Source organism: Diuraphis noxia, unplaced genomic scaffold (assembly GCF_037042655.1).
Source record: "Diuraphis noxia isolate RWA-SAM2 unplaced genomic scaffold, SU_Dnox_SAM2 contig0004, whole genome shotgun sequence".
In the NCBI taxonomy this organism is placed as follows: Eukaryota; Metazoa; Arthropoda; class Insecta; order Hemiptera; family Aphididae; genus Diuraphis; species Diuraphis noxia.
In genome coordinates, this window is record NW_028301714.1 from 6,711,575 (window position 1) to 6,739,492 (window position 27,918).

Below are 27,918 nucleotides of genomic sequence, written 5' to 3' on the forward strand. Positions count from 1 at the left end.
TTCAAAATGGCGATCGATCATTCACATTAAAAATCGAATACTTAAATAGTATTCATTATTTTAATCTCATTAATCGTTATTGGTTTTTTCATTTTCATTTGATTCAATACAATTTTTTTTATGTTTAATTTAATTTTGTTTTCCGCTAAATTGCGATTTGTGTGTTTTCGTCATAGATAATCAGGATATTTATTTTTTATTTTATTATCTCTCGTGAGTGGTGGCGAGTACAATTGGTGACGTTAGCGGATACTGGATACAGTGTAATTTCGCCACGAAACTTTTCGCAGAACCGTAGCCGCTCGACACGTCCTAACGTCACAACAGTCAACAATATAATAATATAGTGATTATCGAAACTATAATAATAACTACACTGACCACTGACTGATTGACGAGTGACAAACTGACAACGCGCGCACCGAAGATTGTACAGCCACAACAACATTGATAAGCCGATAATAATAATAATAATAATAACACCGCCGTGAACCACCAACATTATAATATAATATTAATATATGTGTTGCAGTCAGAATAATAATTATATTACATTCAACAGCAATAATAATAATAATAATAATAATAAAAAAAAATATATCGTACCCGTGCGACGACGACACGAATGACGAATCGCGCGATCGGCGGCGCCCGAGAATGATGTCAAAGGCCGTCCGACAGGACCATTGCAGTGACGCTGTAGAAATCAGGTAGCAGCCGTAACGAATGCCTCCGGAATCGTCGTCCATGGAACACCTAGGCCCAGGTTTCGGAAGTCCCAACTTGCGCAATCCCTACTCGCCGTCCCGGACCACAAAGTTTCACGGCCCTAACGCCGCATACCCGAACACCTCCACCTCGTCCTCGTACTACAAGAATAAATACGTCACCCAGCATCAGCACCAGGCGCCCGCCGCCAACCTGCCGCTGTGGACTGCCATATACAACTATGATGCACAGGGCGAAGACGAGCTCAGCCTTAAGAGGGGCGACATTGTTGAGGTGCTGTCCACTGATGCCAAGATATCTGGCGATGAGGGTTGGTGGACGGGTAAGCTCGGCGACAAGGTGGGCATATTCCCAGCCAACTTTGTCACTGAGAACAACATTTTGGAGAATGTGACTACAGTGGTGGGCAATGCGCACATCACCGAAATCGATTTTGGAGAGCTCGAGTTAGAAGAGGTCATTGGTGTCGGCGGTTTTGGCAAGGTTTACCGTGGCTATTGGAACAACAGGGAGGTGGCTGTCAAAGCTGCACGCCAGGACCCTGATGAAGACATCAGTGAGACGGTGAAGAATGTTAAACAAGAGGCCAACCTGTTTTGGCTGTTGGACAATGAGAACATTGTGTCCATGTTGGGCGTTTGTTTGCAAATTCCAAATCTGTGCCTTATTATGGAGTATGCTCGAGGGGGTTCACTTAATCGTGTACTGATGGGAAGGAAAATACGACCAGATGTACTTGTCGATTGGGCCATTCAAATTGCCAGGGGCATGAACTATTTGCACAATGGTGCACCAATATCGTTGATTCACAGAGACTTAAAATCATCAAATGGTGAGTTAGCAATATTATTTATTACTGGGTTAATAGGACATTTCACTCTCATTTTTCATTTTTATTTGTCAATTAGGCATACCTATTAGTATACTACATAACAGTTGGTTTGATATAGGTACTTAAAATATTGGTACCCATCTAAATAAATTTCTAAAATGTTAGTTTATTATTAGGTCGAATATTTCAACCAATATTTTGTTACATAAAATATTGATGAGTTACTTTTATCTATTTCATAGTTACCTACCTATATTATGTTTTTAGTTATGGTTCAAAATTATATCCAATATTTAAACAATTCATTTAATTACTATTTTTTTAAACTCTTATTGGCTATAACTTTGAGTAATTTGTTAAATAATTATGTAGGTAAATTAGTTATTCTAAAGTTTTACTAGGTACATAGAGATATGAGTGGTGTGTAAAACGTGAATTATATACTGTCTTTTAGATATGTTAAGGTGAGTATGGTAATAAAATATAATATAGGTAGGTATATTATGTTTATAAGATATTTTGTATATCGGTATTGTTAATTTTAATTTAATGTGAAAATGCATCATGGTCTTAACACAAAATATTAACATATTACTAACAATTACTGTTTAAAACCATACATATTAAAAATATCTAAGTTTTGTTTCTCCAAAATTTGATAATTAACCTTCAGTTACATTTTACATGGAGCCAATGAAATAGATTCTTGATATTTTAGTCAAAATTATGGTTGTATGATGTTGTTAAATGTTGAGCAGTACTATCCAGAAATCGGAAATATGTGATGTAGACAATTGTTATTAATGCACTATGCTAAATAAATATTATTTGAAATATTGTGAATAGTGGATATTAATTATGTTTCTTCAGAAGTTCTAAGTTTTTGGGGAATAGGTACTTTAACATTTGTTTTGTTTGTTAGTTTCAACATAATAAAATAATAACTATCAATGTATTTTAAATATATTGCAATACCTAAATCATATAAATAATTCATAGTTTTTTAATTCTTATACTATTTATACATATTTAGTTATAATGATGTAATTTTTTTTTATCGTATTTTTATCCTTAAAACAATATAAAAAAGTTTGAAAATAAAATTATTTGTTTTAATAAAAGAAACTATTATTATTAAGAATGAGATAGTGGAATTGCTACAATGCCACTAGTCGACTTGGCATAAATTATCTTCAACATTAATGAATAATATTTTCATGAAAGCCGTCCTTATAATATAATATATTATATTATATGAGAGAAATTATCAATTATTATTTTAACTACTTCTATTTTTTGCCCAACCAGATAAGACTATATAAATTGAAACAAAATTATGAAAATTAGTTAATTTGAGTTAGAAATTCATAAAAAAGTTTGTATTTGAAAATGTAATACAAGATTCCCCATAAGTTTTCCTACATCCTTCATTTTTTATAAGGATTTAAATTGTGGATATTTACCCTTAAATTAACATATTCAGATACATCTATTTTATTATTTTGTTATGATTCAAAAACTAAATACCTACTGTAAGTATTTTAAATGTTCAAAAAATGTTCATATTTCATTTTATTTTTTATAAATGTTTAATAACATATTTCTTTGGGTTGAAATGCTTGAGGTTCCTGATAAGTTGTGATGGCTTATAATACCAGTTGAGAAGTATAAAATATCCACACGTACATTTTTTTCATGAGAATTTCAAAATTTGGCAGAGTTCACCAAAATCTTGAAAATTTGCAAACTAATATTTAGTTAAAAATGAATATGCTTTTATTTTTTATACATAGATTGAAAGTTTAACACAAGAATTCTTATAGAGATATTAAGTTTAAATTTAGACTAAATTAAATATATACAAAGACAGACATTTTTAGTTTGTGGTAATTCAAAAATATTTTTAATGCTTTTAAAATATATTAATACATTATTATATTTTATATCCACAATGAAATTTTTTAAATAAAATTGTTTTGGAAAAAATTAATTTAATCTAGGTTCTGTAGTACTAATGCCTGATAGTAAAATAAATAACTTTACAATAACAAATTTAGTAATATTATAGGTTGATAAATCATCTTCGCTCATAATTGTTTATTTATACCTACAATGATTTTATATCTGAGTTTAAATTAAACACATCCATTACAGTTACTTATCTAGACATGTAACGTACAGCAAAATATTACTCACTAGTCTGCTTTTTAATAATAATATCTAGTGTTATAGTCTCAAAACAAAAACTGAGATATAATTGTGAAATTTATTTTAATATTCCAAAAAGTTGTAGTATAGAAAAGAGATTAAGTTGTATGTACATTGGACATGGACAAATTAGTTAAAAAATAGGACATTCCTGTATGAAATATAACACATCTAGCATGTCTAACTTAAAAATATATTTAAATTCTTGTAATAATATAAAAAAATAATATTATGCAAGATGCAACTATAGTAATCTGTCGTACTTCAAAGATTGAAGTCAAAAACATTTTAAAATACAAAGTCAAATACTTCTAACTTTTTATATAATAATTATTCACACACATAGGCAGATGATTGAAGTAATGAAGTATAAAAAATTTGTATGTTCTATGTAAAATAAAAAATTAATAATTAGGCACAAAGATATTGATTACAATTAATGAAAATTATAATAGTCTACCTTTACAATTTTTTGATCCACAGTAGCACTGAAGGACTTTGTTCTTCACGCTTCCAATAATGTAATTATAATCCCATACTAGTTCGGTTCCTGCTGTTATATTTGATAGTGCAAAGTATGCCACCCATGGAAATCTAAGGTCATGTGTATCGATAAAAACATTTTGAATAAATATGTTTGGGTCACAGGAATGATTAAAATACCGACCTATATTTCCATTAACCTTAGCATCCAATGTGTAGGAGTCATAATCGTTATATAAGCGTCTTAGCAAAGATTTGTGTTTACTTTCAACTCCTTGCTGAGTATTTAACTTAGACAGTTCATGTTTTCCATCAATTTTTGTATTTGTATCTTGTAAATTCTTTCTTAATGACATTCTAGATTCAAACATACTCATTTTACGCTTGATTGCCCAACTAGGATTAAATTCTTCATCGCCAGATGAACTAGAATAATTTTCACTTTCGTCTTCAGACTGGATCACATCACTTTCATATCCATCTTTGAAATCTTCAGCTGTTTCAAGAAAATCCAAGTCTGCTAGATATTCACCCCAATTTATAGCACTATCATTTTCAGTATCTTTTTCAGTACGAACCTCTCCAAGATATGTACAAACAAAACTGCCTTTGGGAATATCAGCAAGCGTTCTGACCCCCCAGCCTTTTTTTTCAGTTAAAAACAATTGTAGTGAAGTCTTTAGTGGTTCCTGAACAACACGATTTAAACAAGTTTTCTCACATTTACAACTAGCATTACATTCAAAAATACCCGTGAGTACGCGGTTGTATAGCCGTTTGAAAATGTAGCCAATATCAGGGTCTTTGAAACTATTGGGATAATTTTTTGAAGCTTCATAGGTAAGTTGCCAACAGGAACATTTATTTTTGTCTTCACAATTATCTATACAATCACATCCACATAAAAATTTTGAGTCTAGATTCAAATCAACGCTGGGGGTAGTTTTGCGTTCAGTTATATACTTTATGTGTTTTGGTACCAAGTCATTTAAACTGTTGAAAACACTTATTGTTTTAAATTCCATCTCGTAAGATATGTCCTGTATACAAATAAACTCTTTTGGTACACTAAATGAAGACAATGGATCCACCATACAATCAAAATTAAATAAATCTATAGTCATTTGACTATTACCATATGCTGTCACTTTCAAATAATTGTACATTCTGTCTTCATTAGCTATTTTACACCCACAAGGAGTGGTATAAACTACTTTTTTTAATTTTGATTTTTCATCTGTTATTATAGACCTCATAAATCCATAATGTAATGGAATACTTAAAACATTCATATGCTTTGTTTGACTGTAGTCGTAGTGAACCCATAACATACACAAATGAGAACACTGATGGTGCTTGTATGGAAGTGGTTTTGGGCAGTTTGCTGGTATTTCAATTAATTTAATTATACCATTATTTTCATGAGGTTTCTGCATTTTTCGAGTGTCATCACTGTTAACAATATCAACACTTTTTTCATTTTCAGTCTTTTCATTTTCTAATTCAATATATGGCCGATTTAATAACTTATTAACATCAGTCAATACCGTACCACGTACACGCTTATCTTTATTGTTACTACTTAATTGATTGTATATTGGACTTAATCTATTTGAGCCTCGATACATCCATTCTGTGTGTTCATTCTTGAGATCAAGGAATTTTAACTGGACTAGTGAAGCATCTAAATTTTTCACTTTGGCTAAACACCATATATTGTTTAGTTCTGTGCGTACTACTTGGTTTTTATTAAACTTTACCATAAACCGTTCTGGATAATTTTGTAGATACTCCTTGACAAATTCTCGAACATTTTCATGCACATCGTCACTCACATTCGGCGACTCACCACACACAAGGCGAATATTCTTATGGTATACATACTGTGTATATCCATCATCAAAGAATATCATGTATCTAAGACAAATTAACAGATTTTTTACGTAAGATGTGATAAATATATAGGTTATTTATTTGAGAAAATTGTTAGGTAATCTGCTCTTTGTTTGTTTTTAAACAGTTTGAAAATGGTTTTTAAAAATGAGAGCTGTATAATTAGTTGCTACTATACTATTTTATTTAAATACAGTAGAACCTCGATTATCCGTCCTCCGATTAATTGTCTTCCTCAATTAACCGTCAGGCACCACACATGCATGGACAACTTGCGCATTGTAGTAAAATCTTATCATCTTGTGTATGAGTAGTCATATCCGAAACTTTAATAATACATTTTTTTAAATAAATTAATAAATAATAGTAGTAATGTACCAATGAGTAATAGAACCTAATTTTATCACATATGCATGTCATAATGATTAAAAAAAAAAAAAAAAAATAATATATAATATGTATATGTTTAAAAAATGTTTGTTAATCATTTAACTGTCTTTTTGATGGTCCGTCAAAGCTCTGGTCCTGAGATTGACGGTTAATTGAGGTTCTACTGTACAGGTTAAATAAGTTAATACCTAATATTTAACTTATTTTCAAAACCATGATTTGTTAAATATCTTAAATATTTTCTTAGTAATTTGTTGAGGTCTTCATTAAAATGAATTATACCTATGTTTTATTCAATTTAGGTTTAGGTATTACCTTGGTAATTTTATTAATGTCATGATAGACATCATCCCTGATATCATTATGGATACATATCCAATATTGAACCAATATAAACCTATTACATATATTAAATAACAACAAGGACTACAATTCATGACTTCCTTATAAATACCTACCTACATAGACAGATATTTTATTAAATTTTAATTATGATAAAATACTCGTATGTATCTATATAATTTAATAAGCAAATTTTAAAATGGTGTACATAACTTGGATAACATATAGACGAGCATATAGATAAATTCACCTAGTTATTAAAACATTTGAAAAAAGATCTGATCAAGGTACAAAATTTTTTTGTTTAAAGTTATGTTTGGCTATTATCAAGTTTAATAATCAGTCTGTAATTTTAATATGTTGCTTATCAACTGATTCTTTTTAATCTCAATAATATTGTGTATCAATACATTTTATTTTTAAATAATAGATAAGCTTATAGCCACTTACTACTTAGACCTATACTGTTGTTTTAAATATCCTAAAAAATACATTCAAATAAATCGCTATCAATGAGGAAAAAACTATAGTGTATTTTATTTAAAGATACCTATACTAAAATTAATTGTATTTTATAAGTAGATGGTAGATACTTAGCTAATTATTTCTAACAAAAATTAAATGATATAATGTCTTGTAAATATAATAATTAACTAAATAAAATGTATTAAACGTACCTGAAATTGTTGAGACATTTTGGCGGTTCTGCTATTACTCCAACATAGAATTTGTCCGTTAATTGAATGTTCATATCTTGGAATTTGGCGATCACTCTACTGCCTACTGGATACTGTGCTTGGCTTGTAGTATTTATGTATGCTAAATTTTTATAATTTAAAACTTTTTCTTCTCCATCGTCAAATGTAATATTATAATATGTATCACTAACTGCTGATTTAATAGTTGCCTCAACCCACGGCTGCAGTTGTGAAAATTTCATCGCATACACTTTGTCACCTTGTTTTAATAAGTACCTTAGTAGTTTGCCTTCTACAGGTAAATCATTCTGCAAATCAGGTAACTGTTTATGTGTTATAATGGCTATATCGTTATTATCTATAATATTTATCTCTTTGTCTAATTTAAACATAATTTGACTATCAAACTTATACATATTTTTGTATAGACGTGTGAGTCCTTTATCTGCTGTCAGCATTAAATTATTTAATAGTTCATTTCCAGTAGCCATTTTGGATTTTTTAGAAATCAAATGGCTATCGCATAATTCTTCTTGTTTAGCGATCAATGGTTTGACAGTAGTGTTCAAGGCTGTGATCAATGATGTCGTCACCTTAGCTTTTTGCGGGTTTGGTTTTTCAGTTGTTGGATTATCGTCGTCAGAGTCTGATAACTCAATAACACTACTGATGCTTCTTTTTGGAAGTCTGTCTTCAAGTATACATTCTAGGTTTTGTATCCGCTTACCGATCTTCTCAAAATATATCATACTTTTCTGCAAACAGGCCCCACATACCTGGCTATATGACTTGAACTGAACATTATAATAATTGCACACGGATTGTTGGGCAGCTAACAGCTTGCTTTTAGGTTTTGATTGGCAATTATAATTGATGCACTGATCGGTCATGTTACTATTACAACAAAAACTAAATGTTCTAATGATTTTTGTCAAGAACACATTAAAAAAAAATCAAAATAAAACGACACTCGGGACTCGGCACGTCGTTAGTGGTATTTGACTGTTGTCGAATATCAAAAACAAGTAAATATTCAAACGGCGTCTATCCAGAAATAATTGAAAAACACTCATATAAGAATAACTTTGTAGTTTTGTACTCGGCACGTCGTTACTCGTCAACTCTTCATTGATTGTTGTCGTTGTTAGTTTGTTACTAATTGTCGATTGTTGAGTGTAGTTGTGAAATAACAAAAATTTAAATATTATTATTCAAATGGCATTTGTTGGGTTTTTCCAGGAATCATTAAAAATAAACTCATAAGAATATATCAGCATGTCGTCGATTGATGTGAGTAAGTCGTGGTCACAATTGAGATTTTGAGATATAAAATATCTTAAATCATGGTCAATGATTGTTGATCGTGATCGTTATCATAAATCCAAAATACAAAATTTGTCTCCTTATCACGAACAAAGAAATTATCATATTATCAATGTATAATATATTATTATCAGATGTGTTGACGAAGCAACACCGTCTTACATTTTGGTCGTATTGAGTTAACAACACTGTTGTATTCAAAATTTCGCGCGGGATCAACAAGCGTCTTTAGATGTATGATGAAAGTCGATGACAATAACGGCCTAAACGAAAAAAAATACAGCACAGCTTAATAGCATCTAAAATCTTGACCTATCTCTGTATAGATTGCTTTGTGCCAGAAATCTGCTACATGAAATAATGCAAGCTTTTATAAAAATGAGTGTTTTATCGTAATATTTTTAGTTTTATTCATCAATAATTATATAATAAACTTATAATCAATTTCATATTTCGTACATCGAAATTTATTAAAGAATAAGATGTTTAAATAATATGCTGAGATAGATTATGTTGTATTATCGAGTCGTCCATCTCTCCATTTTTACAAAAAATTATATTTAAAAAACAAAATTTTTATGAGAATATTATTCTTAATATTGTGTGAAATGTTTTTACTTTTCATGAAAAATAATTTTTTTTTAATATACATTTTCAGTGCTTTTGAGTGAAACAATTGAAAACAATGACCTACAATTCAAGACATTAAAAATTACAGACTTTGGTCTTGCCAGGGAAGTCTACAAGACTACTAGAATGTCTGCTGCTGGAACCTATGCTTGGATGGCACCAGAGGTTATAAAAAAATCAATATTCTCAAAAGCTAGCGACGTTTGGAGGTTTGGATAAATTAATATTAAAATATGTACTTAAATATGAATTATTAGAACTGAATATATAATTATTATATATGCAGTTTTGGGTAAAATACTTTTTAAAAGTATTTGGGATAAATACTCAAATATTCATGAAAAATAGTATTCCGAATATGTATTAGAATACATCATAAAAATAGTATTCTGAATAAAGTATTTAGAATACTATCAAAATATTTAAAATATATTTTGCTATAGATATAAAATAATAACTGCTTTTAGGAAACTATAGCCAATGTTTAAATATGTAATATATTGTTTGTAAATTAAAATTATAATATAATATAGTATAACTATTTATGATTTACAATATTATATTATAATAATTTTTTATAATATTTATTAATAATTATCTGCAATTATTATCTTCTATGAATAATATTAATAATATTATTAAAGCATAAAATCTTTTACCAGGACAAGCACAGTCCAAAACAATACATACTAAATAAGGAATGTAAAAAGTATTTATTTAAACAAAATAACCAGGAAATCGCAAAATATTAATTTTTTTCCGATAGAATATCATCATATTTTTGTTTGAATGATGTGATAGATGGCAATAAGTAACCAAAATACCTATGTTTTTCCCCTTGTAATACATCTAGACACACACACACACAGAGGCTCCATTACTAGTAAATACTTGTCCAAAAATTATATATCGGCTTCGGCTTTAGAAAAACGGTTAATTGTAACAGCATCACACATCTTATAAATTTAGATGAGCTCATTTTAAAATGAATAATAAGAAATTTCATAGCATCAAACCAGGGATTCTAACAGGTATCATTAGGAGTTTTTAAGTATACATCCAAATTGGTTTTAACTTTGTCGGCCATTTGACTAGAACGGTTCTGTTTGTTCCAAATAACTTGACATTTTGCAAATGTAAATGCTAAAATACTAAAATCCTAAAAAAAATATATTGTTATACTATTAAAGTATTTGGAATATAGTATTTGGAATACTTTCAAACATAGGCGCCAGGTTTTCAAAAAGCTATTGGGTGCTCTTACCAATGTAAAACAACAGTGGCGCAAGCATTGGCGGGGAGGGAGTAATGGGTTGTACCCACCCCCAATTTTTTTTTTCTAATTTTGACTTCCGAGGTTTTGCCACAGAATTATAGATGAAATAGATTTTTATATCCTGTAGTTTTTCTTTGTAGCCACTGATATCATACAATGAACGTGGTGATAACGGTTTACCTATTTTAATTATATTGGGTGCTCCGCACTCAATGAATATTTTCAATGGGTGCTCGAGCACCCGAGCACCCATGTACTTGGCGCCTATGCTTTCAAAGGTATTTTGAATACTGCATAAAATACTTTTAGGAAAAGTATTTTCAAACGTATTTTGAATACCTAAATAGTATTCCGAATACTACCCAAAACTGTATAATATAATATGTATATGGTATATCTCATGTCATTGTATACATTGTTTTTTTAATTTATTATGGTGTTTAAAATAGTAAAAACACATTTTTCTTTATTTTTAACAGACAATTTTATTACATCTATATTTATCTGTAAAGTTATGTTGTTAATATATAATAATCTATTAAATACTATACAGTATACATAAAACACACATCTCTTGAATTTAGTAACTGTAATCTCTATTATTTAAAATATTTTTAATATTATAAAAAGTTCAAATTTTAACTTATGATTTATTTTTATTATAGCTATGGTGTTTTACTTTGGGAACTACTGACCGGGGAAATGCCATACAAAGGAATTGATGTTCTTGCTGTTGCTTATGGAGTGGCAGTGAACAAACTTACTTTACCAATACCTTCAACTTGTCCACAACCATTCAGAGAACTCATGGAGGGTATTCACATAGATTTATTAATATTGACTATCTTCATAGTGTATTTTGATTTTTAATTAATTTTATCATTAGCTTGTTGGCATTCTGATTCTCACATGAGGCCTAGTTTCGAAGATATACTAACATCATTGGATGATATTGTACATTCTGCTTTTACTCAAACACCTCACGAATCTTTTCATACTTTACAAGACGTCTGGAAAGTAGAAATTGAACAAGTACTTGATGGACTACGAATGAAAGAAAAAGTAAGATAATTACTAGATAAAAATTATACTTAATAAAATATGATACATTATACTATTTTCTTTCCAATGCTTACTTAAGGCTTTTAAATCTAAAGAAGAAGTAAGTAAGAAGTTTGATGTATGCTGAATTAAAATTTTATTTATTTAACATCAAATTATTTTGTTCTTAGGAATTAAGGTGTCGTGAAGAAGAATTAAGCCGAGCTCAGGTACAACAACAGATTGCTGAAAAACACTTAAAACAAAGAGAACGTGATTTAGAAGCACGTGAAATGGAATTGCTCAAATGGGAACTAAATATCATAATGCAACAGCAACAAGCATCGCCTGCAATACCAACTCCCAATAAACGTCGTGGACACTTTAAAAAGTCCAACATTTTGAAGATGTTAAAAAAAGAACCAAACCAGTTGCCTATTAGTTCTCCATCTGGTAATATATTTTATTGCATTGAAAATTAAGTTTGGATGCTAATTCAAAATTTGTTTGTTTCCCGAAGATTTTCGACACACAATAACTGTACAGCACACCAGCGACAGAAAAAATCGTGATGCATCTGGTCCAAACAGTCCTCCTGGTTCCCCAAATATTCCTAGACTGAGAGCTATTGCACGTGAGTATAAAAATCTGCGTTTGTGTTTCTATGACTATATAGTAGTTACAGTATTGCTTGTATATATAAATGTTAGATTATGTGCCTATATATAAAGTGTGTTTAGACTCAAAAGATTTTGCAAAAAATCTTTACTATATTGTATTTATAGTTGCCTAACTTGGTAGGTTCTAGGCAATATATTTTCTTCAATAATATCAATAAAATGTTGATTTTTTTTTAAATATTTGAATGAATTTTCCTAAAATTAAATAAACACAAACTATTTGTATGCGTCTATTCTTATTTATTTTTAGTTATTAGATGTGTTTCATCATTAAAATATTACAAACTGGTAATTTTAAAAATAATTAATCCTCTCTTATAGGTACAAGGTTAAAAGTAAAAAACACAATTGAAAAATTTAATGCTGACTATATTGAACATATTTTTTTTTTTAGTTTAATTTCATATTTAGTTGGTTTTTAATATCTTTGCCATACTTTTTATGTACTTTTTTTATCGTCCATTCAGTACTGTATGCTTACAAATATTAAGTTGAGTTGATTTTGAGCTTTTCTCGGAAATGCTGAGAGGTTTTGTGTTTAAGCCCCAAAGGAAATAAGAAGTTTAATTTAAAAAATGAATATTTGTATACTTTGATACAATAACTGATGCATTAGATGTATTTAAAGTAACAAATTTAATATTATATCGGAATATATGTGTTTATAAATTACGCTATTGCAGGGAAGCTGAAATTGTGCAAATGAAGGTGTCACGCGTTTATTTGCATTTATTATAAATGTTCAAAACTTGGTTTTATCACAGATATTATGAGATCAATTTGTACATGTCTAAAAGCTGATGAATACTCTGAATAGATTCTTTGATTTTGAAGACACAAATATACATCTAGTAAAATACCAAAAAGAAATTTTTCTCAATTCTATAACGAGGTATGTCATGACTACTTGTGGATGTTCATCAATGTTTTTGGTTGTTTTGTGATTACCCAGTGTTGGTCAATAAATTTGAATTGATTTTATGTGGCAAATTTTAATTTAAATGTAAATTGTATTTATCTGTAGTTTTATGAAAAATGTATTCTTAGCTTTTTTTCATTCATAATTTCTAGAAACTAAAGTAGAAATGTAGAATTTAAATAATAATAAATGTTTTGAATAGTAATATAATTTACTTTTAATTCAATTGTGGAACAAGTGGCAAATTTATTATGTTCTGCATACAAATTTCATTTGTTATTTTGTTCTAAACATTTTAAGGATTTGATTTTTATGTCTGTGTTTCTTTGGAAAAATTTTTCAGTGTTAAGGAATTTTGTTAGATATTAGATGTTTTGTGTACTTTAAATTTATACTGTTCTGCATACAAATTTCATTTGCTATTTTGTTCTAAACATTTTAAGGGTTTGATATTTATGTCTGTGTTTCCTTAAAATCATATTTCAGTGTAAAGGAATTTTGTTAGATATTAGATGTTTTATGTACTTAAGCAAAAAATGATAAAATTATACATGCTAATTGCTTAAAATTAAAAATTAAAACTACCACATTGTTTTGTTTCAAAGATTTTAAAAGATGTAGAAAATTTTCTGGAAAAATATTTGTGTGTATGGTAAAAAATGTCATATGATGAGTTGTTTTGAGATATATTTAAGTTTAAACATAAGTGAATACTGTCTACTATTGATTTATATTGTATACGGCCAGTCCACCATGCTCGTATTCCTCTATATAAATGATTTCAGTGCCAGCAGATGGAGTCAAGGGCAAAACGTGGGGCCCAAGTACGTTTCATCAACGCGAGCGCGTACAGATTATCTGTGGGAGTCCATCATATCCATCATCACCAGCCACAACATCATTTAAAGGATGGTCTCGATCAGCACCCAACCTAGAGAAACAACAGTTGTCGGTTCGCTCAAACTTTGCGGCTTTACAAGAAATAGGTACCCGTGACAAGGATGATGATGATGATGATGATGCCGAGACCATAAGTCTATAATTTTCATTTTTGCATCCCCTACATACTATAATAACCCTTTAACCCCTTTACACAAATCATTTCTTGGTGGTGGAATACAGTAAAAATAAAATAATATAATATATATTATATTCACTTATTATATAATATATATTTATATTTATAAATGATCAAAAACACAACGGTTCTGGTTCTTAGGTCTTTTTTTTTATATAAAATTGTTGTTAATTTGTTACAAATTTATTATTATTATTAATTTTATTTAAAAATGAAGCTTATAATATTATTGTGCTTTAAGCACTGCTTGACTGTTGAATTGTTTATTTTTATTATTTAAACTTCATATCTCATGAAGATATAAAGAGCACACATTCCAGTTTGCACATCACAAAAATGTATTCTGTATATCTTTAGACTTAAGCCAATGGCTGTTATTATTATTATTATTTATTATTATTATAATTATTTTTATTATTATTATTATTTTAATTTGTACCTATTGCCCGAGATATTAGGCACATATACACACACTTTATCCCACCAAAAAATTTTTGCTCCTCCAATTTACTTAGAGTTGTTTATTTTTAACCTTTATCGTAGTGATTTTTTTTTTTAAATTAGTTTTAAGAAATTTATTTTTTGACAAATTTTCAAAATTTATCATTGATATTTTTATAAATAATTATTTAGATTACTATTTATGTATAATATTTATACTGGGAATATGCAAAATGAATTAATAAAAAATGTTCAGTGAAACAAGTCTTAGCAAGTAATTATTTCAAACTTTTGTCAAAATGAATTAGGTTATTATGATAATATTGTTATGTTTATACACCTATTATTATACAGGGTAAGTATAAACGACACTATTATTGTTACCGACTTAAATTATTGTTTAGCCTTGTTCTTCCATTCAGATTAGATAATATTATAAATTATAATGTATTCTAATTAGATTGATATGCGCAATAGTTTAGAGCATTGTTTGTAGATTGTGCATGTTGCATTTTGTTGATAATTAGTTGCTACAGTTTATTTGGTAAGCATGTGAGAACATATTACCTATATAGGTACTTTAAAATCAATAATCTTAATTTATCTTAACAAATGTCTAACAAAATACAAATATTAATACAATTGTTTTTCCCCGAGCGAGCCCAACATCAAATAGTAATAGGTATAAGAATAGCATAATATTTTAGATATACCACTTTGTTGAAAATATTAAAGAGAAATCTCATAAATCTTGTACTAATACTTTTACTCTGTGCTTTACCCAGACAATTTTGGATGGTGAACTTAATTTTTTCTCTAATTTTTGTAGAACTACATACTTATCACCTTTTGCTTTATTTATTTCATTTTTGTATTTAAAGCATTCCTGACAAATTCATCTATCTTAATGATATTTATAGTATTATTTATTAGCCTGTTACTTTAAGACAAAATTGTGTTTATTAAAAAAATTTCCAGATGGGTCACTAGCCCACAGGTCCCAGTGCCTCCCCTATCTACAACGCTGATCTAAACATATCTTTGATTTCAAATTTTACTGTCGACTGTAAGACATATTCTTATCGACGTACCCATCCACTACCACTAATCACAAGATATTATGAGATCATTTAATAGTTTAGAGTCGATTCGTTGTGTTTTTAATTTCCAAAAAATCATCGATGATCTAGAAAATATTATTCGATGATATGGTATTTTTGTGATTTTTCAATAGAACTGTTAAAAAAAAATTTCCCGCGTGCGATGACCTCGGCTAACGGCTTTGTGTACCTACTAATTTCCATAACCAATATCATTAATATTCCAAAAACAATAATAACATTCACATACAAAACGAACATTATTGCTAACGGAAATATTATTTAACCATCAGTATAACGCATCGTTCGACACCCGACGATCACCACAAACCATAAGTCATATAACTATATTATTATTATTATTTTACTTGATTAATGTATCGTTCGAATTAAAACATTTTTTTTTTGTCATTCTCCCCTCGTAGACTACGGCGGCCCACCAATGTCTGCGGCTTACTACTGGCCAGACGGCGACGAAGACGACGAAGATCTGTTACGGACTCGACGACCTCGGTCATCCGATCGGCATCGGACGAGGAACACCTCTGGCGACGGTGGTGGATCGGCGCCGACCGCATCGAAACCCTCGCCATCGTCGTCGTCGTCGTCGACGGCTGCTGCGGCAGCGACCAATCACAAGACAACGCCGCTGTTGGAGAGTGTCCTACGTGCGGCCGCGTCCATGTTGGCGGGTTTTGCGTTGGGCGGCGCGGACGTCAGGACGTGCATCTCTTCTGGGTAAGATTTTTATAATGCAACGCATATTATAGTTACCTACCAACTTGCGCTAAGCAAATATTAGAGCTGCACTGTTTTTGAGAAGTGAAAAACTTTGACGCTCGCCTCGCTGCTATGTAATGTATAATACATTTGGTACTATCATAAATATTAAATTATATTATACGTATTATACGTCATTATGTATATAGATATTAATAATTTAAATAACAAATCCCTTTAATCTAATTTTAAAATCATTTCTTTTTCTTATTTGTGACAACCTCTTCATCATCATTATCACTAATGTTCAAATTGATGATGTTTGTTTGTAACATATTCTGGAAACACATCATTGAAATAATTTACCATGACGACAGGGGCGTCATTTCAACTTTTTTAATTGTTGGTGCCAAAATTTTTGCAGGCCATTCAAATCATTGCCAGGCCACATGGAGATTTTTTTGTGGCTAAAGAGGGGGGGAGGTTTAAGTGATGACAAAAACTTTATTTAATATGTCACCTATACTAGTAATGATCTCTTTCAGAATTCAGCCGAATTTAATGCTGGAGGATTCGAACGATGTTGTTGTTGTTTAACAATCCTAGGAAGATTGATTTCTGCTCCTATATTCTTAGCTGCTATGTTTGCAGCAGTTAATTATTCTTGAATTTCTGTGTCAGCGTGTTCGCGGTGATCTTTCACTATGACTACTATTTTTTTTTTATAAAATTTGAGCATTAGCAAATCCAGATTTTTTTATTGTAAAGCATTCACGACAGGCTCTAATAATTTAGAGTATTTTGCTATGAGGATAACACTCATTATAAAAATACTTTTATTTGCTACAGCATACAATTGAAAAGCAACTTTTCTTGTTGCAGTGTTCCCATCTTTTGACAATTTATCTAAAGCATGTACAATTATCTCAAAATTTTATTTGAAAATTGAAATACTTCTATATTTTTGAGACCATCGTGTTTCACAGAATGCTGGTATGTTCGGGATACATTTTCTTCGTAAAACAGATTCGCGAAAAAAGTTTATGATATCCTTTACCGTTGAAATTGTGTTACGTATTTCTGGATCACCAAGTTTAATTTATGACTTGCACAGTGAAATAATAGAGCATGTGGATATTTTTCTCGTAAAATTGTTTGCACTCCATTGATTTTCCCTGCTGTAGTTGCGCAACCATCATAGCCTTGTCCAACAAGCTTCGTTCCATCGATACCTTCGTATTGAACAAAATTATCTATTGCACTAGCTATGTTAACAGCATCCATGGCATGTAGTTCAATGAAGCCTAAAAATTCTTCTATGATAGCCCTTTTCTCATCATCAAAAAATCTAATCCCAATAGACAATTGCTCTGTTCCTGAGATATCAGCGGTCTCGTCTGCCATCATACTGAAAGCTACAGCTTTTTTAACATCATTAATAATACAATCTTTGATTACTGTTCCACTTATATTGATGATTTCTTTCTGAATTTGCGGAGATGTGTAGATGGTATTTTGCTTGCCCTTTTCGATATGGTTTTGGAGATACTGATCACCAGCTTCAATTCGCATTTGAATTAAATCATAGAAAACTCCTACATCAAAAAATTATAAAAAATATATTATTTAAATAATCCAATATTTTATAAATTTAACGATTTTATTCAATTACCTTCATTTTGAGCTTTTCCTTTAAAGGGTAGATCATGGGTTCCGCAAAATAGTACATTTGAAATTATAAACGAAATAATTTTTCGATTTTGTTCTACTACTGTTTGGTGTCCGGATACCATCATAATATTTATAGGTACTTCTTCCATAAAACTTTTAGCGGCTTCGGTTGCTCCTTGGTGCCAATTATTGGAAATATGGTTTCTACAGTCCTCGTGAACGTCTTTGTATCGTGTAAAAGGTTTGATGATAAATGAACCTAAAACACCTTGGACTTTTTTCGGTGGAAACAGAACACAGTACAAACAAAGAGCTCCTTTCAGTATTTTTGAATACGCAAGCCAAAAAGCATAGGCCTGTAACCAACTATGGTTAAATTTTCTTTTTGATCCAACAGCAATAGCATCCTCACTAAAGTTGTAATTTTCTGGTGGCGTCCAACAACGTTTCAAGATATCCATTTTTGAGATGTTGTTAAATGATTAGACCGTCCCACCCATTTACCTATGTCATTTTCAAAACTTTCTTCATTTGTAAGCTTTTTAGAAGTTGAAGGATCTGCATTTCTGGTATTGGGATCATAAGAAGTGGAAGGTTCGTTGGAGGATTTGGGAATTTCATCTATTCCTTCATGTTCATCACTTCCTTCATCACTTATTTCTGGCAATTTTCTCTTTCCTCGAGCTAAAAAAATACGAAGACTTATGAAATAATTATGTAAGTGATAATCAGGGCTCGGAACTTAATGCATTAAAAATTTGTTTGTTGTTGATAATTTATTAATAATAAATTATAAACATAAAATATGCGTTGATATGCTTAAAATTTTTATAAAAAAATATTTATTTATTTAATATTAATAATTTTTATTTATTTATTAATTTTATTTAAATTTTTATATATTTTTTTAAATTTAGTAAAATATTCAACATAAATTTTTGTATTTCAATTGTATTATGGATTATGAAACGAATTTGTATCGAATCAGATTTTGAATGATATGCAAAGTTCCGAGCCCTGGTGATAATATTAATTGTTAGTGTATCTGTGTAACTAATTCTCAATATTATTTTGTGGCATTTATTATACATTAATATATCATTGTTGCGGCAAGCGGCGGTCACAATACAATAATACATAATATGTAAATACTTTATACTTGAACTATTTATAATTCTAAAACAAGATATGTACTTACCACCAAAAAACTTTCTTATGTCCATCGTGTAAAATAATATTACCTAAATGTAAACGTTATTCGTTACTTACGCGAACACAGAACGGCACGTATTGCTGTCTGCTGCACTTGATTATTGACACTATCGCTGTTGATATTAATGTATAAAGCACATAACGATTAGCGTTTAACTCATAATTCAAATAATCTTTAGATAGACTAATACTAATCGATAAAATATAAAACAATTACACTAAACTATTTTTAGACTTCATTTACTTATATCATATTTAATATTTCAATTTTAACGTAAAACTTACACGTGTGGTATAAGAAATACAATTTAGTTTGTAGTGCAGGGGGGGACTTGCCCTCCCCTGCACCACACTCGCTACGCCCATGTAGCTAAACCTGAAATTTGTTTTATGAGTTACCTAGTTCAAAATGACACAAAAAAATAAAAATAAAATATATATAATATATTAATACATAACACTTAGACATATCGGCGCATATATTTATTGTTGGCAGGCTAAAGAAAGTTTATAAAAAATGTTGGTGCAATTGTACACCCTGCCCCCTCCTCCAAATGACGCCCATGATAGTCGGTAAGATAAGGAGCGCCCGACCATGGTAGGTAATAAAATGTACACACGTCCTGATAATTCCGGAAAACAAAATTGTATGAACTGCACATTTTGTGCTCAACTGTACATTAGCGCAAGCTCTGTTAGTTACCGGTGGTAAAATTTCGAGTCGACGATAACACTGATCAATAACGAAATTTATTGGAATGTTGAAAGCTCGCAAGTGTAGTATAGAAGAATTTTATAGAGATAAAAAATGCTGTTAACGTACTTATAATATTAAAAATAATTGATGACATGCAGAAGAAGCAGTCGCTAAGTACGCGTAAATTAGAGAAGTACGTCATATATTCTTGATATTATTTAATACATATCAATATGTTTTGTGTCTTAAAAACAATTAAAATGAAACGAAATTGAATTTGTGGAGTTACTTATACAAAAAAAAAAATCTTTAAAAGACAAATCAAAGATAATATTAGTGTTAGTTTTATGAGACGGGTGTGAATCAGGAGAATCTTGCTGTCCTGCAGAAGCGGAAAAAAATTTCATATGTGTCTGTTGATCGCTAGTTTTTTACTATCGGTTACGTTTATAAATTGTAAATTTGTTTTACTTTTCAGTCGTAATGCAGCGCTTACGCCCGGTATGCAACACACTTCCACCGACACCGCCAACACCACAACCTCCACGTCGGACTTAAATTTCTGCCAACACAATTCTTCCAGCCGCTGTGAGTATGATGATTTTGATAAATTACAAAAAGTAAATGAGCGCGTCGACTTCTGCAGAGTTTATCTCAAAATTCAAGGTTACGCCGTCGGTGTCCTTTATTGCGTAGCAATGGTAATCGTTTGGTCAATGCTTATTGCTTATATAATTCATGTCAAGTTATAATGATCGAAAAAACTTGTACTTTATATACCTAAATCAAATCAATACTATATAGCTTATATCTTTTCTTATAGAATAATATATTCATATAATACGATAATATTTAAAAAATCTGAAGAGTGATTATTTATTTTTCACTCAGTTAGTTGAATTTATTTTTTGTAACACTTAAATACAACTTATACTTATTCTATTGGGCTTAAAATGCGCACTATTTTACTATGGCTATTCAATATGTTAATTTTTTTAACTATTATTTTTCTCCTCATAAAAATTCTCAATATATTTTATAGAATCTAGGTAGGTATACTGTCTTTTGATAAAATGTATAAAATATAATAACTTATTACTTGTCGACCTTTAATACATTTCTCAATTAATTCAAAAATAAGGTCTTAACTTACTGCCTTTAATAAATTCCAAATTGTTTAAAACTCAAATCTCAACAAGATATTTATTTTATTTAATTCCTAAATTATCTTAGATTCTGAGCGGAGCTAGGAATGCATTGGTTTTACAATGATGTTTATTTATTTAATTTTTTTGTTCTTTAAATACTTTTTCCCTCTAAACTTGCTCAAAAGTATCAAATGTAGCATCTTTTCTGAAAGGTAATATTCTTGAGTTGCTGGTATCTTAGAGATGTCATTTTTCGATTTTCGAAACGGTAATACGAAATATTAAAGCGGTTAAAGGAAAAAAAGTACGATTTCACGATTTTATAATATTAAATAATTACGGACGACGTTTTTTTGTTGAAATTATAACAATATAATTAATATAGTATAACATATTATATCCTAGACCGATAAACCGTCTCCACTCAGAATCGTTTTTCGTGTACAATGATCATTGAATTCAAATCTAATAGGTACTGCAATCAATTACAGTAACTCAATTGTGACCTATAATGTACTTCAGAGCGACATTCAGTTATCCGCTTTTTTCACTTTTATTCTTCTAAGTGTTATTTATTGTTTTTCAACACACATATAATATGTGTAAAAAGGTCTTATTTCTGCCTTAATAGTATTATTATATTTCAATCTTCAAACTATTATTTTCTTAATATTTTTTTAAAAATGTATTATCAACACGGGTACATTAAGGTCTCATTTAATATGCCTAGGTATAAATATATAATTTCAGCTTTATCATCATCTATTATTTCAACATTTTTCTTTCAAACTAAAATTCAATTTACATATTATCCTCTAATATTATTAGTTATGGGAACAATATACGTATACCTACACATTTACTAAAATGTTATCGAATTTAATAAAATAAAAAAAAAACAATATATATATTATACAAATAACATACTAACAATTCCGAAGAAACGACGAATCAGAACTTCCACAAAAAAAATAAATACATCTTATAAAACGACGGTTTCAGTTCTTATTGATTCCATGTTGTTGTTTTAGACCAGATGTGGCTAACATGAATACATCCACGAGCCATATGGATAAATACAATGGTCTCAAGAGCTATAGTGTTTATAAATATATCTTATAATTTTTAAAATTTTATCGTATTTCATCGTTAATAAGTAAATATTGTTGTTTTTTTTTTTTTTAATAAGACGCGAGCCGCATACGACTATGACATGAGCTGCAAGTTGACCATCTCTATTCTAGACTGATAGTCAGCTGTCTATATAGTGGTTTCACGTTATGTACGGTTCTTTCTTGAACTTGTTGATAAATTATTAGGGCAATAAATTCTCAATGGTGATCGGTTGAAATGTATTTCGATTTATGGTTTTGATATCTTGTTTCCAGCGCACAAACATAATACATATCACGGTCTGTCGTCGAAACATTTTCGCGTGCCGTTGCCGCAGAGTTCAGACGTTAAACCTTTGCGGTTCACTGACAGCCCGCAACACCGATTGAGCCGTTCCCGACGGAAATCAAGACCACCGCCTCGGAGGAAGTCGAGCAGCGTGACTGGTTGCACCGACGAGAAAAGCCACGTGAGTGTGTACTATTGATGTCCCTCAATCCGAGGTTCTATATGATTAGCAACTTAGACGTTTTTGATTTTCACCGGGGTGTTAAAGTCTCTGAGAACGATTTCATATTAATATAAATACATATTTTATTTTAATAATATTCTTCTATAATGATATTCAGCAAAAGTATTTATTATATCATCAACCACTAACAATTTAGCTTCAGACTTTTCTATCGCGATTATGCATATAAATTATAAATATTATAAATATATATGCATATATATAGGTTGTTGTGAATTATAGAATTTCAGAAGTGTATTTATCTATTTGGTTTAGCTTACAAAACATATGGTGCAGATACTAAAGATTCAAAATTAATTATTAATAATTAATAAAAAAATAAGTAATACAATTCAATTCTAATAAAATAATTTTTAATTTTCATCAGTTTTATTGCAATATAACAAAGTATGAACTATTGAAAGAACTTTTTTATGTATGAAAAGAACAACAATATGTAGTTTTCAGCAGCCGGAAGGATAATGATAAAAATGTTTAAATCACTCTTTTCAACAAACAATTATTCTAGTACCTCAACTAGTTAACTTCTATAATTTTTACTAAATAATTGTTAAAATATGTAATTTATAGAAATATTTCGGTGATATTAAAATAAAAACATAGCTTAAACTATTATACACGTAAGTTTAAGTATATAACGCTGTTGTATCATATACTAGAATATACATATTTTAATTTATTCGTAATCTCAGTTTTAGTTTATTTTTGCTACGTAATTGTATCTAACCGGGTTTTCGTGTTTTCCTTAGCATTCTTTTTACGGCACGACATCTAGCGATTACTACCAGCAAACGGACTTAGCGTGTCACACCGGTAAGTAATCTAAAACAATGTATTATTAGCTTAACAATGATAATATATTTTAATAACATTTTTCTTTGGTATTCGATCATATGCATATTACATAATAATATTAACACCAAATTTATAAAAATCACCGTGACCATAACGTTTAAAATAATACAATATTACATATTAGCTTGTCTATATAAAATGTCAACAATTTTATGAGGGTTAAAAACAGACTATAAATAATGATGTTACGCTTATATTAATAATATTATATATTTTGTTTTATATTGGGTAACTTTAAATGTTCGATTAGATTTTCAAGTGTATATTTTGTACTTATTTAGTTGTTTCTCATTACGCGAGAGTCAATACTCCGGTCGAATGTGCTCTTCGACGACAGACCGTTGTCTTTTATGGTTATATTAATATAGTATTATGTATTATAAGCTATATTTAATTTATTATATTGTACTATTGTATAAACTATATTGTACAGGATACCGTCAGTTATCCAACGACCGTGGTGGATACCGCCAGCTGTCTAACGACCGGTGTGGAGTTACCAGTGCGGGGTACGAGTACGAAAACGGTGGTTTGTACGCATACGACAATCCGACTGCTAACCACAATGACGTGGTAGGTGGTGTCGACGATCCGCAGTCTTTCAGCCGAAGTCGATACCGGTGTGGGGGCGGAAATCCGACGTTCACCATGGAGCCCGTCGAAACTTTGTCGGCGATTTCGCATCACACGCAGAGGGTGTCGTCGACTTCACCGTCGCTCCCATACCTACACCAAAGGCGGGCTGGCGACTATTCCAATTATTTTACGAGCGACGAACGACTACCGCAACCGCACTCGGCCGAGATCCCAAATCGACCTACCACGTTGGAAGTGCGTACTTATAATTATCAGTATCTTACGTTTCACACCCACTATTGTAATGGCCATCTAATATTTTATATAATTTAAATGCAGTGCCGCAGGGACTTCTTTTACGCTGAGGGAAGGTGATAAAAAAGTTCCATCTATACTTCCTCATTCATACATAATTTTGCATCACGCTTCATGCTTTTTTTTAAATGTGAAAAAAATATTATAATGGCTTATATAAAAAATCTTTTTTTTACGTTATTGTGATTGGGAAGGGACTACGCGGGCATTTCTACCCCCAAGATGTATTTTGATATAACATGACACATAATAGGGTAACCTCAGGTGATGGAGGTGACTAATTTGGTCAGACAACACTCCACGATTAAATTGGTTTTTGTCAGTTCTTGTTTTCGACAATCGGCCACAGTCAAACAGTTGTTTTATTATGTTAATCTTGGAATATGAAAGATTTAGGTGGTTGTCGTAACGATAAAGTAACTACCTCGTAGATGGCTTAAAATTTGGCGTGCATAAGTCTCTTACTCCTTGTCGCCTAAGGTTACTGTTATATTATGAGTCAGAGATTAGGTACTCGACTATTTAATGTTGTCCGTGCATAACCATATCGTTGATATTTTATTTAAAGCCCAGTACGCCGTCAAGACTGCGGTCCAGCCTGAAGAAATCTGTGTATGGCAGTCGGCAAACGGCAGTTGGTTCGTCAAGTCCGGGAGGTAAGAATATTAACAACAAACTTAAATTTCACATATTCTGGTATTAAAAACACAGTGAAAATCTTTTCCTAGCATCCTAGCTCTGCTATTTTTCTTGTCATTTGGTAACAACACACAAGTTCTAGAACCACAGTTATTATACAAGATATACCATTAGCGTGGAAGGGTGTCCTATTTTTTTCGCGGTTAAATTCCGGTTTGGTTGTGCCCCCATACTTGTGCGGGTTTGGTGTCAACAGACAAATGGTTGGCGTCGAGTTTTCACACAGCTTACTGTCGTCGTGATAATATAATAAATTATGTCATAGTCATATTTATGCTTGATCAAATTACAAATTATAGCATAACTATTTGCCATCGCATTTATTCGAAGTTATAATTTCCATTATTATATAATGTTAAATGACACTCATTTTTAGAACTTCGGATGTTGAGTAATTATTTTTTACCTAGTGTACACTATTTACTCGTCCAGCAAAATAATACTCCGTGGTATGATATAAATCGGTTATTCTGCACGACACCCATCAAGACTGGTTCCACTTAGGTAGGGTTTCACGTAGAAATTTGCAGAATCGATTAGGTTAGGACATCATCAATGGTTGTTAATCATAGTTACTATATAGGGGTGGCCCATAACCTCAATTTTGGGAGCTGAAATTATAGAAGCTAATTCGAAGCGAACCACACTGTTAAGATATTTGTGATATGAAGACACGTTTTTCATTTTATAAAAAATTAAAGAACATTTATTTTTTACACTACATAAATCATTACTTTTTAGGATCACATCAAAGAATGAGATTTTTTTAGAAGTACTTTTTATGTTATATTAATTAATTTAATTCTAAACTTTGTGGTAAGAGCCACATGAAGCTGGCCTCCTTTGTGGCCACCCCTGGAGTATAATGTTTAAAATATTTACTTTAATAACATATATTTGTTTTAATAAAATATTGCTTTCAATAAATTTAATTTTACTCCTCAATTATAATTAATAAAAATATTTACATATAATATACTGGTTTGAGCAAATATTTATACATTTACCTATAAATTGCGTGGTGTTAAGGTTAATTTTTTTCACTATTAATAATATTTCAACTGTAAAACAAAACATTAGATTTTTTTCCACGGTCTAAAGGTATAATATTATTTTCGCTACTGTATATTGGACACGTGTTTAATCGCTCTGTATAATTATCAATAAAATCTCTTCTGCTTGGAATAAACATTTTCTCAAAAATTAAAATAGGTGGGGGAGGGATTGTAGAAGTGGTTTAGTGAGTGTTGTATGGTGAAACCTTCATTTTTCCCTCTTTCCGTACTAGTGTATGCTCCCACCGGTTAGGTGATGAAATATAACTACCTAACATATTATATCACTTACGCAAAATAACGATTCACCCGCATATCCCCGCAGTGTCGCCGACCAATCCAACGCCACCAGACAGCCTGACCAGCGACGACAGCAGTTACATGTCGGCTAGGGACAGCTCAGCGACGTCCATGTCCACGGCTCGAGTCCGATTTTCGCCCGTCACGCTGCTGGACTTGCCCACCCACGGGCAACACCAGGATTCAACGGTTCCCCTGCAGGCAGCTGCGACTACGTCGTCGGCTCCCAATTCCAGACGATCGTCCTCGGTTTCGGAGTTCATTGCGTGACCGCAACAGAAACAATAAAAGTCATGATCGTTATGTTGTAGTGATTTTAACGTTTTAAAATAATCGTTTACAATTTATTACATTATGACGTGATCCAGTCAGCCGCAGTATTTTATCCACTCTTGTGTGAACGTTTATTTTTTTTTTTTTTATACGTATCTAAGATTATATTATACTTTTTTAAAAACCATAATTTTTGTTTTTATTTTATACAAGCTATTATATAATATTCTATTTTATTCAATATTATTAAGTTTTCATACAACGTGTTCGTTTCGACTTCCGGACTTTCCCGTCTTATATAGGTACCTACATATTATATTATATATATTATAGTCAACTCGTTTTCCATCATTATATAATAGTAAGTACGGATGATAACGATTTTACTTTATGATATTAAAATATTATTATATATTACATTGTGACTTTTCACGAGTTCAATATTATTTTTATACATACCTAGTGAATTAAGATTTGTGTCAGATCTTCGGTTCTATGTAACGGCCATCGTGATGGTTTATTTTTTTGTAATCGACCTTTCGAACCAAGTTGATTTTTGTTAAAGATTTGTTTGTACATTTTTTGGCCTCACGACCGATATTTTTTATTTTTTTATATAATTTTATGTTTATTATAAATATTATAATTTATGTGTTTTTGCGTAATATATACACTGGAACAAATTTAAA

The 27,918-nt window shown here is 30.5% G+C and overlaps 2 protein-coding genes and 1 pseudogene across 5 annotated transcripts; 1 reads left to right on the plus strand and 2 right to left on the minus strand.

Annotated features, from left to right (window-relative positions):
- Window positions 1–157: 157 nt before the first annotated feature.
- Window positions 158–27,918, plus strand: slpr (mitogen-activated protein kinase kinase kinase slipper). 3 transcript variants are annotated; one of them, XM_015516318.2, is made up of 15 exons: window positions 197–1,561; window positions 9,557–9,737; window positions 11,470–11,618; window positions 11,691–11,866; window positions 11,946–11,966; window positions 12,037–12,298; window positions 12,366–12,479; window positions 14,230–14,430; window positions 16,489–16,801; window positions 20,842–20,951; window positions 22,900–23,093; window positions 23,906–23,969; window positions 24,445–24,842; window positions 25,471–25,558; window positions 26,982–27,918. In XM_015516318.2, exons 1-15 carry the CDS (start codon window positions 727–729, stop codon window positions 27,224–27,226), a joined length of 3,351 nt encoding a protein of 1,116 aa, XP_015371804.2. In that variant the 5' UTR covers window positions 197–726; the 3' UTR covers window positions 27,227–27,918. The 3 variants fall into 3 exon arrangements, with proteins under 3 accessions (XP_015371806.2, XP_015371804.2, XP_015371805.2); XM_015516320.2 differs by lacking the exon at window positions 14,230–14,430 and having other exon boundaries at window positions 158–1,561; XM_015516319.2 differs by lacking the exon at window positions 11,946–11,966 and having other exon boundaries at window positions 486–1,561.
- LOC107167319 (histone-lysine N-methyltransferase eggless-like) lies at window positions 4,051–8,905 on the minus strand. Of its 2 annotated transcripts, XM_089226818.1 has the most exons (3): window positions 7,555–8,905; window positions 4,437–6,169; window positions 4,051–4,363 (listed from the first exon to the last, which is right to left on the minus strand). In XM_089226818.1, exons 1-3 carry the CDS (start codon window positions 8,463–8,465, stop codon window positions 4,326–4,328), a joined length of 2,682 nt encoding a protein of 893 aa, XP_089082944.1. In that variant the 5' UTR covers window positions 8,466–8,905; the 3' UTR covers window positions 4,051–4,325. The 2 variants fall into 2 exon arrangements, with proteins under 2 accessions (XP_089082944.1, XP_015371807.2); XM_015516321.2 differs by having other exon boundaries at window positions 4,051–6,169; window positions 7,555–8,901.
- LOC149055593 (zinc finger MYM-type protein 1-like) lies at window positions 17,304–18,205 on the minus strand (annotated as a pseudogene).

Coding starts and splice junctions, on each gene's coding strand:
- slpr (XM_015516318.2), top strand. CDS start 727: ATGCCTCCGGAATCGTCGTCCATGGAACACCTAGGCCCAGGTTTCGGA. Junction 12,480..14,229: donor TAGACTGAGAGCTATTGCAC/GTGAGTATAAAA, acceptor AAATGATTTCAG/TGCCAGCAGATGGAGTCAAG. Junction 16,802..20,841: donor AGGACGTGCATCTCTTCTGG/GTAAGATTTTTA, acceptor TTTACTTTTCAG/TCGTAATGCAGCGCTTACGC.
- LOC107167319 (XM_015516321.2), bottom strand. CDS start 8,465: ATGACCGATCAGTGCATCAATTATAATTGCCAATCAAAACCTAAAAGC. Junction 6,170..7,554: donor AAATGTCTCAACAATTTCAG/GTACGTTTAATA, acceptor AATTTGTCTTAG/ATACATGATATTCTTTGATG.